Source organism: Ricinus communis, chromosome 5 (assembly GCF_019578655.1).
Source record: "Ricinus communis isolate WT05 ecotype wild-type chromosome 5, ASM1957865v1, whole genome shotgun sequence".
In the NCBI taxonomy this organism is placed as follows: Eukaryota; Viridiplantae; Streptophyta; class Magnoliopsida; order Malpighiales; family Euphorbiaceae; genus Ricinus; species Ricinus communis.
Genome location: NC_063260.1, coordinates 14135272 through 14147512, shown reverse-complemented (window position 1 = coordinate 14147512; position 12241 = coordinate 14135272). Strand labels below are relative to the sequence as shown.

The window sequence follows — 12241 nt, the reverse complement described above, 5'->3', positions numbered from 1 at the left end:
ACCAACAATAGCCCCTTCTACTTGGGACATCAGGTTTTTTCCCTCATATTTATGTGGTCGGCAGACAAGCATTTCTTCAAAACTACTGTTCTTTGGGGGAATGATAATAAAAATCTAAAACGTGTAACCGAAATATCGGCCTAAACTTTAAAAATTACTTTTTTTATTTCATACTAACTAAATTTTTCAAAGAAAAAAAAATTTAATTAATTATTATTTTTATATATTCAAAGTAATTTTAAGATAATTTAATCTGTTTTAACTATTTCTTATGTATAATTAAGTCTATTAAATATATTTTTAATCTAAATGGACTGCTAAAAATAGATAATTAGTATAGAATGGAGAAAATATTAAAAATTGACCTGATTTATGAATTGAATGAAATGGTAGCCTATTCTTTCTATTAGTTAAAAATAGATGACATAGTTAAAAATAGATGACATTGCAGATGATTTGGCATTATTTATTTAGTTGGTTATAAAAATATATTGCCATGTTATTTTTAAAAAACTAATAAACTTGAGTTAAATTACTAAATATTTAAAAGGAAAAGAAAAAGAAAAAGAAAACCCTAAGATTATAACTGGATAAAATTATGATTGAACTTTCTTAATTTGTCTCTCGCATCGTTTTTTTGGATGCACCTTTAATCTAACTTATTTAATCTCTCTATCTATTGCTTTTTCTATATCGAGACTGTCGTTAATATTGTTGGAGATTCGGCTTTGAAAAAGAAGAGTATAGCGATTAAGGAAGAACAAAGACGTTACTGAGGCTGAACTCTTTATCCTCCTGCAATTAAAAAGAGAGAGAGATCTTAACCAGCTCTTTTCTTACTCAAATAAACCCTAATGCCCCAAATCAAACACATACGCCATTTTCCATCTCTAAAATCACGAGAGAGAGAGAGAGAGAGAGAGAGAGAGAGAGAGAGAGTTGCTTTGATAGTAAAGAATTGCTTCAATTGAAAAATAAAATAAAAGAAGAATCTGCGATTGGTGAGAAAGAGGTATAACAAATGACAGAGGAGTGAGGTATTATTAGGTTAATTTTATTTTTTTTCTTGATTTTTAACTGTAGTTAATCAAACTAACTCATAATAGCAGACGCCAATTCAGCTGCCATGTGATCTAAGTTTGACTAAAAATGGGATAAGCTGGTTGAGCCGAATTCAACTTCTTAACGATTTTTAAATTTTGATCCAAAATCACACTTTCACGCAAGGGATTGGATTCTTTTATGACCATTAGCTGCCTTCCTTTTTATATGTAACATGTAAAATCAGTATATATATCTCTCACAGCCTGGTTGAGGTGAATGTCCTATTTTTTCATGGTTGAAAAAGTTGGTGAATGAACAGACTGGAAAGTGAAATGGACAAGCAGAAAATGCAAGACATTCAAGGCCCACTGCCATCTTCAAACCAGTTTGTGGAAGAAGATGATAATCTAGCTGGAAAATTCATGTCTCTTTTTAGATCGCAGGTGGTCCCTTCTACCACCTGCTTAGGTGCAGCTAGCCCAGCTGGATCACCATGTCCATTTGCTCCCTTTACACATTGGAGGGAGTGCTGGGCTCGTTGGCTCAATTACTCCATTTCATTTAAGGCTGCATTAACCCATGAATCTCTTGGGAAATCCAAACATATGTATCTGAATCTGATTGTTGATACTGTGTCTAGAAGTACATAAGAATTTGGAACACTTGCATTGCATGTTATATATTTCTGATAAACTACATGCAATGTGAAAATAATAATAGGGGTTGCATGCATATGAAGTACCTATATGTTTAAAGGAGGCTTTGCTAAGACTAGCTCATAGCCATGTGATAATCTGACCTCTGACCCTGATTTTGAGACTGTTTATGAGAGACACGTGGTGGTCCAAAGCCCACAAAGGAAGGCAAGGTACCATGCCCTGCACTATTAATCACTTGTCAAATATATGTGAATAATACATTATGTTAAGCCGTTTGATTTCAAGAATGCCTTTGCTGCATCCCCAAAAAGATGACTTTCTTGACACCATTTGGTTCTAAATTATAATTTCTATCTTGAGTTGCCGAGTTCAGAGAAACAAGACTTCTTTGTATGGAGGATGTATTAAAGCAAGGATGCATATGAAATGTGCATATTGCCTGTAGTTAAACAGTGGAAAACACTGTAGCATTTGCTTTGCAGAATCTGCTCTGTTTAGTTAGCTTTAAGGACTTATATTTTCTGCACTCTTAGCTTAAATCTTCCAATTTCTTAATTTATTCTTGATGTACTTAATTTTTTGGCTGCATAGCAGGTGGACACATTCTGAATCTGAAAGAAAAAATAAAAAAAAAGTTACCAACACTTCTTTTCACATGCTGCATTATGGACACATACTTCGTAAAAAGCTGCAATGCTGTTTGGCATGTTAGACTTGAACATTTCCTTACATGCATTTTGTTTCACTTTTGATAGTGAAAATGGAAGAACAAAGCAAACTTCTCAGGAAATGGCTTTTACAGTGTTGAGGAGTAGTGGGGAGGTCTATTGCAACCTCTTTTTTCTCCATAAATACAGTGCTTGATGTTGGAGAGTGTTTCAAGTATCCTTTCGGTTATAGTTTTGCATATTTATTTTATATATATACATCATTTGCGTTACTTCAACCTCCCTTTTTTCTTTTTAGTTTAAATCAGAGGTACAACAGTGTCTAAGCCAACTTTATACCCACCTCAGCTAATCCACTTTCTTTGGCTGATTTTCAGGTACATTTTGCGCATTTAGTTGTGCATTCAGGAGTTGCACTCTGAGTGCTCGCCACAGGAATCAAACTCGAGTTGATATTCAACTTTGCAAGTCATGCTAATCTAGTATAAACATTCAAATGTATTTGACCCCACAATCTTGGACTGAGGAATACAGGCATAGAGAAAACACACTGTTTCTTCCGCCATTTTCGCCTTTTGGAAAGCCTTTGTTTGAGGTGATATTATTAGGCTAAATTTGAGTAGCGAAATCTTTGCGTAAGTTTCATTATCAAGAAGGTAATGTTGGGCCCAGTTCTGTAGTTCATGGTGCCGTTTCCAAGCTTGTTTTCTAACACATTTACTGATTTATTAAAGGGCATGCCCTGACAATCAACTTGGGACCAACCCCGGATATCTAATATTCAGCCTAAAAGCTGAGCAGGGTTGTGGCTATATATGAGCAAAACAAATTTACGTTTCAGTGTTGGCACGGATTAATATTCTCTCATATTCAAGTTGTATGTTGTATGATATGTTATGTTAATATAATTTTGATTATTGATTCAAAATCAATAGTTGAAATTTGTTATTTGATAAAAAATTATTAATTATTAATATTTTAAATTTAAATTTTTAACAATATTTTAACCGTTGGATTTTAAATTAAAAATATAAATTGCAGATATAACTATTATATTTAACTTCAATATAGGAGCATCTCAATCCGGCTAACCATACTTCCACAAAAGCAACATGTTAAATTAAATCAATGCTTGTATATACATCAAATTTCATATATAAAAATATATATAGTCATGCCCACTTGCTTAAATTTTGCAAATGGTACTTGCAATATATTGATATCTAGCTTCTAGTTATTAGAATCATTGGTTAACTTTATTACTAACTTCAGCCACGAATTGACAATAAATTTTGGCATCAATTGCAAAATCATCAATCTTGACATCATGAATAGTAGGGATGGCAACATCCAGGCCAGTGCGTGGGCAAGATGTAATATATAAGCCTATTTGGCTAAGCTATTACTGGTAGTTGATAGCCGGTAACTGATAGTTAATAGCTGATAACTGAATACTTAAAACTCAGCCCATTATAGTGACAATAGAAATCTCTCCTATGTACTCAATTACTTGTTATTTGAAATATATTTTTTATAAGAATTTAAAATCCACATTTTGAAGGGTTTTGGCCTAAAACATATAGGCTTTGCTCTGTGAGAGCTTTGGTAAAATCTATAGTTGTTGTTTATATGTTTAATAACCAATATAGCTATTAATTTAATTTTTTTCTTTTTATTAAAATGTCACATTTTTATTCTTTTAAAAGAGTTATATTAAAAGAGAATAAAAATACTTTTATTTTTAATATTGAATTAGTATTTTTAAGAAATATAAGAAATATTTTAAATTATTATTTCTTTGTAAAAAAATTTAAATTAAATTATTATAATTTAAAATTAAAAGAATAATAAATAAGATTAAGTAAATAATAAAAATGTTAATATAATTTATTCATTTTAAAACTAAGAGTTGTTGGTGAAAAGCTTCAAATTCGAACTATTGTGAATTGGAGTGAGATATCCTAGCAACTACTATTTGTTGTTAAGAAAGATTAACTAAACACATTTGCATAGTTATTGAGAACTGAAAAACTATCAGTTGTTCTTTGATAGCTATACCAAACAATCTCTATATATAATTTTGGCATTACTAATGATAATCTTGGTAGTACTCGCCATTGGAGGTAGTTGAGATAGTAAGTGATAATGGTAACGTAATTATAGCATGATATTTATACTGATATTGATAAAATAAGCTTTAGTATTGATCGTCCAAATAATGTAGCAACACAAACATGTTAACTAAAGCAGAGATTTCTTCGTTTCTTTTTATTCTTAGTTTCTATTGCATATATTAATTAAACATTGTTCTGACGTACCTATCATTGGTTTCAATCACTACAAAAAAATATATGTTTAGCAACACTAAATTTTTTATTTAAAAACGTTTTAAAATATCACTATAATTATTACTGACAATTACTAAACGTCATAAATTGTGTTGCTAAATTAACCGTCACTAATAATATCGCAATGCAAATGTTTGTATTGATAAAAATAATATTATGACATTTTTCCTTACCGTGTTATTAAATTAATATGGCAATGCTTGTTTCTGTCACTATTGCAAAAAGAATAATTGATTTTTTTTTTTAATTTTACTAACACTATTAGGTAATTGAATCTCTAAAGTAATGATGCTTTTTAGAATAAACGTCTCTAAATTAGAGACTCTCAATAAAATTTGTATCATTATATTAGCGACATTAATGACAATTTCTGTCTCTAATTTAGAGATACTCAATAAAATGAACGTACCTAAAGTTGATGACGCTCTCTGATAAGCATACTAAAATAGTCGGTACTCTTTATATTAGTGTCGCTAAATTTGGTGATGCTATTTAATATTTTGATTCGAAAATTAGGTGTGCTCTACAAAATTTATGGACTGAAATAACATTCATATTATATAAATCTCAATTATTTTATAGATTATTCATCATTGATAATTGTGCTACACACAATATTCATATATTACTCTAAATAAAATCCAAAAGAACCATATAGTTCTATATAATAGAAGTTAATCAAAGTTGATTACAAAATTAAAAAGCATACTAATAGTAGCATACAATATAATAGCCATATCTCATAATTCAAAAGCACTATATCTGAAGATAATAAAAATGTCTTCACAACTTTCTGATATTCATTAACTTAGGAACGGTTCTGCAAGTGATGTCGAATCATATGTTTTTAGTTTCTTCTATCAGCTTCGAAGTCCCTATTTTTGAATGAATAAAAATAAATTGATTAGCTTATATTTTCCATTTTAAGGTATAAAAAAAAACAACTGAGACGAAAGAATGACTAACAAAGAACTTAATTTACGTAAAATAATGAAATCAATGATGAGCAATAAAATAAAAGTACACATCTAGGATAAATTTAAAATTAAAAGAAATTCAATTTCAAATATCATAAAATAAAGATTCATAATGTATAATATACTTGCATTTAATTCAAGTTTGAGAATCTTCAAATTCTAAAGAATTTGGCTGATTCTGCAAAAGCAACAATACCATAATGATAAATAAGAACTATTTAACACAAAAATCAAGATTATCTTTACATAATTTATAATTTAATATGAATACTTAATATGTATTATCATACATCTGATATAAAACTTCTAAAGTGAAAAGATTCTATTCGGAAATTGTCCATGTCTTTTTACAACCCAATCACTTTTTTTTTTCATAATCTGCTTTCATATTTGCCATTTTACCTTCATGCTCATCTTTCAAGTTTGCTATCTTTGTTTCATAATGTGTATGTATTTCAGAAAGTTCCTTTTACATGTTATCCATTTTAGTATGCATTATATTTGTTGGCTGAAATTTCGATCCAAATAGTTATGATGATGTTACTCCTAGACCATATCCTTTAACCCTCCCATATTGATCTTCCCCTAAGAGCAAGGTAAACACTTCATCTTCAATAACATTTGTATCATGTTCTTCAGATGTTGTACGTTGTGTAACTATATTGGTAGCTGTCACCTATTAACACAAGTATTAAAGGTTTCATTAATAATTAGATTGACATGTATTTTAATATAAGAGAAAAAAATATAACTATATTGATAAAAAAAAAGAATTTATGAGAAGAACTCAAGGTTTATATTATAAAATAATATGTTCAACCCTTTATCTAATAATTATTATATAAAACTTACCATTAACAGGGGCCATAACACTAACAATTGATTTCATATCAACCCATAAAATATATAATATATAATAAGTAACTAAATCAACAAATCCCTAAAATACCAAAGAAATTACTCCATTATATTTTTGGAATTCTTAACTATGACAAAAAAAAGTCAAGCCATAATATGTGACCATTAAAGGACTAAAGTTTACATTCCAATTTATCTTAAAGAGTTAAACCCTCATTTAAAGAAACATAAATAAAGGCTTCAACACATGCAGAGAGAGTTCTAATGCTCTAAGAACAAATATAAAAGTCCATTGGCGTAATAACAATTCTAAAGATTAATTTTCCATCATAAGAGTTAAAAGGAATGATATAGTCATGTACCTGGTGTTGAAGATTTTTGGCAAATAAAAAATAGTGAAACGGTAGCAAAACAGTAGTGTGAAAAAAATGGAAAGGCAATAAGTCTTGAGAGCACGAAGAGACGTGCATTGAAGAGAGATAAGTGGAAAGTGGGAAATGTAATTATCACTTAAACTTCTAAAAATTTATGACGAAACAAGAGAAAAGGATTTAAATTTGCGTCCTAATATTAATACCGGATTAATGCCATGAAAGTCACAATTAAAATTTACAAAGCTACGCACATGAGAGTTCATGGATGATTCCATATATCATTTCCAGATGTATACTCTATGATTATATATTCCACATAATTTAATTGAAGATTAAATTAAAATAAAAATTTGAAAAAAAAATATCAAAAATAAAATTATAATGTGTCCAGAATTTATGTGACACGAGGAAAAAGAAAAATTGAGAACCAAAAAAGACTCCTTATTATAGTGATTGAGTTAATGAACTCTTTTAATAAACACGTGTTGAAATAGAATATTTATTGTAGTAGAATATTAATATATGCATAACATAATGCATTTAAATAGAGTCCTTATTGTAGTAGAATATTAATGGATTGTCAAGTTTAACAATGTATTACAGAGAGCATCATTAATTTGATGATGATGCTTTATAGTTTTCGTCTTTATATTTAATATATTACTAATATGGTGACACCTTATATTAGTATCGCCGAAATTGATGACATTTCTATTTAATAATATTATTATTTTAATAACGCATCAGTAGGAGTGTAAGTATTTTTAATAATATTTTAACAAAATCATAAGCACTTTTATATAAATAATGACGTTATAATAAATATGGTTATTATTTTTTTAACAAGTGTTATTAATTTCTAATTTTTTGCAATATTATTTAAATTGTTAGTTAAATTATCGTCATAATAGAATTATGACCTTTTTTATTGCAGTAAATATTTTTCCTCATAAATATCTATTTTTACTTTGATTCTGTGAGAAACCTAGCTAGCTAGCTAGCTTGATGTTCAATCAGATGGCAGAAAATTGACTCTGGTTCAAGCATCAATACTCTTTTGAGAATTGAAACATTATGTATTCAACTGACAAGAATGTACGGAAGAAATCCATAAATATATTGAACAATAATAATAACAATAATAACAGCCAAAATCTTAATTTAGATAAGAGCAGCAAATCCATATCAGGTATAATAAGCCAAAACGAAAAAAAAAAATGAAGGACCATTTATAGATGATTTGACTAACAAAAGTCATGAGCTCCTTCTTTTTTCTAAATTGGGTGTGACCATCAACTTTATTTGTTTCCTGACACAATCTTTCTGATTTGTTAGTCATTCAATTCTGAAGATCATCAAATTGTATCCTGGATTTTCAATCTAACCTTTACGTCTGCTCACTGAATCTATCAATTAGATGCTACATGCATTGTTCCTTCTTTCATCTCAAAACAGACTACTTTCTATGAATGAAGTATATTAAACAAGTGTAATCTAAGATGCACTTTGAAGTGAAATAACAAACAAATGGGCATAGAACCAAGAAAAAAAAAAAACAAAAGGATTAATAGTGAAAGCATATAAAGCAATAACATCATTCAAGCAACTAGGCCTCCACGCCAATATGCCTTCTGTTTCATCAGGCTAATAGAATTGATTATGCATAATTGGTATGAGAAAGGAAATTCATAAATACAGATACCATATCTATATATGTAGATAGAACTGGTTGATTTATATATTATGGAGATGAAATTAATATCTAGAAGTACGTACATTGTAGATAAAGTTTCCACATAGAAGGACATTAGTAGTAGATGCGGGTTATGAAGTGATTAGAGTTGTAAGAACTTGACATCTTTTGCCACTACTAGCTAGTTGCAGGCAGAATTACAGACACAGAGAGTTTCTTTCTTCTTTTTTTCTTTTTCTCCTTTTGAAGTTTTTCTTTTGGAGCTAGATCAAGATAAGACTAACTAATGAAGAACAAAGAAAACTAACATCATCTCCACTTCCTATAATTCATTAGTATGGAGTGGTGACACCAACATTAGCTGAAGCAAAGAACCCATCCTTCATCATAACATCTTCTCCTTCCTACATATAATTATTAGCAAAAATGTTAGATTTAATTAATATAAACGCCATTTATTTTCTGTGTTCTTCATTTTCCTGAATAGAGAAGGAGTGGTGCACATATGTCACCTGGCGCACGTTAGTCTTCTTGACAGTCTGATCTGGCATGAGACCAAAGTGAATGTGGGGAAAGTGGGCCCACTGACATGATAAATACAAAATAGGATCAGATACAAGAGCCCCACACACTGGGCACTACATAGATTCAAAGCTACAATATCTTAAGTTGGAGAAGCCCTAATTAGCAAAAAGAGAGAATAGAAAAACCCTAATTTGGTAAAGTAAATAATTTTCTTGGATCTTACATTCTTAGCAGCTGCACTAAAGGCTTCTCTGTGGCTTATATCAGGATTTCCAGCCTTGATGCGTTGGATCTCGTCCCTGCAATTTACTTTGTGTTAAATCTTCCATTGATTGTTTCCTTAAAATTTAGCAAGTTCTATTGGACAAGAATTTCTTTTCAGTGATACTAGAGTTACTAGTAGCATAAATATGTATAACTAAAATACAAAATAATAAGAAAAAAAAGGAAGAAAAATCTACATAGAGAAAGAGAGAGAAAGTAAGTGTGAATGCTTTGAAATCATTACTCACTTGATGAAGCGATTGTACGCTGAGGGGACTCTCTGTCTCTTCTCCGGAGCTGAGACATAGACAGAAGGCAGACATAACACACAGAGAGACACATTAAACATCACTTGTCTACAACATTTTCGATGCAATTTTGCTTTTCTTATTATCTTTGCTTTTCCTTATCATCTTTCTCTCTACTGTCACTTTAATTACCGATTCTAGCTGCACCTCCTGATCTCCTTTTATCTACCCACCCCTCCAAAGATTCTTTAAGATAGAGAAAGAAAAAAAAAAGAGAAAAACTATATCATATCTAAATTGGCGAGAAAGAATATGCTTTATATAATTATATCAGTATAGACACACACGCACAGATTCGGTATTGATAGAGACATGTAGTCTTGAGGAACTAACAATGATCAAAGGGCAAGGCTTTCATTTTAGTTTTATGATCAACTTTTAGCATATGGGGATATTATAGTGATTTTTTGGTTTAGTTAGTATAAGGATTTCTTGATTATATATAAAGCTCAAAGTTTCGAACATTTGACACCGTGAAGTACTTCTTTCACAGTTATTAACTCTTAACAGTGCGTAGACATGAAAAGTCATTACTAAATCAGGGCTTCTATGCAAGAGTGGAAGGTGATGAAAATGGCAGGAATAAAAGGGTCCTTGGGGTTCAATTAATGTGGCAAAGGTCCTTTCTCCCTCACTAATCGTCACCAGACCAAAAGGCTTCCAACAGTTTATACGATTGAACCAGAATATGTATATACGCTTCTTTCCACCCCAACCCCATCTTTTTGTTGATTCGCTAAGGGATATCCGCGTATAGATTGACCAATGACACCCCAAAGTGATATATTTTTCACAACTGTTAAAAGATAGATTCTTGATAGACAAAAAGATGGTAAATATGCAATCTATCTTTAGTTTGATAATAACTGAAGGTTTTTGATTCTTCAATGTGAAACATGCCAAAGTTAGAGAAAGTGCGGATAACATTTTGGGCAAAACATTATTAAAAAAATAAAACAAAAAAGAAAGATAAAATCTTGCGGGAATAAAGTAAAGAAAACAAGAAAAGCTATGATGAATGAAGAATATTGATGCATCTTACGTCTGTTGATAACTGGTGGCCTTGGAAGCTCATCAGTCATTCCTCGAGTTGGAATGCTAAAATCATTGACATTAGTTTGATTGATCAAGAAGTTTGGAGATGGGTTTGGGATCTCATCCTGCAACAATATTGTCGTTAATTATATTTGCAAGAATTTACATGAAATGAGCTTTATGTATGATAAAAAGAAGTCTTAATTTTTTGTTAAAGAAAGAAAAAAAAAAGATGAAAAAGCCTTAATCATCGTTAGATATAACCCTACCAAAATATTGTGATGAGGAGAGAAAAAACTGTGTCCCAAATGAAACTGATTAGCAGATGGCAAAATCAAACCACGCATGTTGACAGGGAGGAGATTGGTGCAGTGACCGCATCGAACAGTAACAGTCTTGAATAAACTTGTGCAAGGAACACTAACCTGTACAAACCAAAATCAAAGGAAGTTCATGAGAAACAAATGAATCAGGAAAGAAGCAGAACATACCTAATTAAAGATAAGCAAAAAGTGGCAAGAGTGATAAAAATCTGAAGACACAGCATAGGGTTATTATTAGTGACAAGAATTAATATAATACCGCGAGAACAGTGTCGCAGATGTTGCAATGGACATAACAGAGCTGCTCGGAGGTAGGAAGGTGGTCCAAAGAGAGTGTAGAAGAGGAGGACATGATGTATTTTTAGATACCCTTTTTCAAACTCTTTTAAAAATTGATTTGATGATTGGGGCTTTCTTGATTGATTGATATATGATTGATTGATAAGATTGACAGCTTAACCACCACCACCTTGGATCTGCCTTTTCTTTGTGGGTGTGTGAAGAGAGTTGTGAAAGAAAGGTGATCTCTATGGTCTCCTAGATATAATATGAGAGAGGCAGCAGCTCAAGTAGAATAAAGAGAAAAAGTAGTGATTGGTCATCATATGAATTTTTCTTGCTTACAGTGTAAAAACTTATTAAATCCTTTATTCATCCTGTATTAACTTAACTTTTCCTTTTCAAATAATTTTTTTTAATTATTTACCACTTTTATATATCTATTACAACATTAATATTTTCTTTTATATTTATTCTTGTGTTAAAATATGTGTAATAAATTTTGTAATATTTACATAAGGGTATTTTAGTCTAATTTAACTAGTTTCTTCCTATAATTAAATATATTAAATATTTTTTAATCCAAATAAACTACTAAAAAATAATAATTAGTATAAAATTGAGAAAGTATCTTTTTTATATAGCATACCATAACTTCAATAATTTTTTAATTTTTTTTTGAAATATTCAATTAATTAGGTTTAATTATTAGAAAATGCTAGGCTTTAGACTTTTAACAAGTTTAGACAATTCTTATAAAGGGTTAGTTTGGTTTAGTTGATCAATACAATTGATAACGGATGGTTGCTAGCTAGTAGTTGGTGGCTGATAGCTGATAGATGGTAGTTAATACTTGGTAGCCAGTATATTAAATTTTTTGGTAAAA

At 30.2% G+C, this 12241-nt stretch overlaps 1 protein-coding gene and 1 long non-coding RNA gene across 2 annotated transcripts; one reads left to right on the top strand and one right to left on the bottom strand.

Annotated features, from left to right (window-relative positions):
* The first annotated feature begins 373 nt into the window (after nt 1-373).
* On the top strand, nt 374-3211 carry LOC125370177. The gene is made up of 2 exons (XR_007216092.1): nt 374-1037; nt 2459-3211. It is a non-coding gene; the product is annotated as an uncharacterized LOC125370177 (long non-coding RNA).
* A 5431-nt stretch (nt 3212-8642) lies between these two features.
* LOC8279858 (protein YABBY 4) lies at nt 8643-11661 on the bottom strand. Its single transcript, XM_015727481.3, has 7 exons — nt 11336-11661; nt 11023-11178; nt 10761-10878; nt 9659-9707; nt 9370-9445; nt 9134-9205; nt 8643-9025 (listed from the first exon to the last, which is right to left on the bottom strand). The coding sequence occupies exons 1-7, from the start codon at nt 11426-11428 to the stop codon at nt 8954-8956; spliced, it is 636 nt and encodes a 211-aa protein (XP_015582967.1). The 5' UTR covers nt 11429-11661; the 3' UTR covers nt 8643-8953.
* Between the last annotated feature and the right edge of the window lie 580 nt (nt 11662-12241).

What these genes read in the sequence shown, in the direction of transcription:
- LOC8279858 (XM_015727481.3), bottom strand. Translation starts at nt 11,428, where the DNA reads ATGTCCTCCTCTTCTACACTCTCTTTGGACCACCTTCCTACCTCCGAG. An exon ending in TCTGCGACACTGTTCTCGCG is followed by an intron (nt 11,179 to 11,335) that starts GTATTATATTAA and finishes TGGTTTGTACAG; the next exon opens with GTTAGTGTTCCTTGCACAAG. An exon ending in CTCCTCATCACAATATTTTG is followed by an intron (nt 10,879 to 11,022) that starts GTAGGGTTATAT and finishes ATATTGTTGCAG; the next exon opens with GATGAGATCCCAAACCCATC.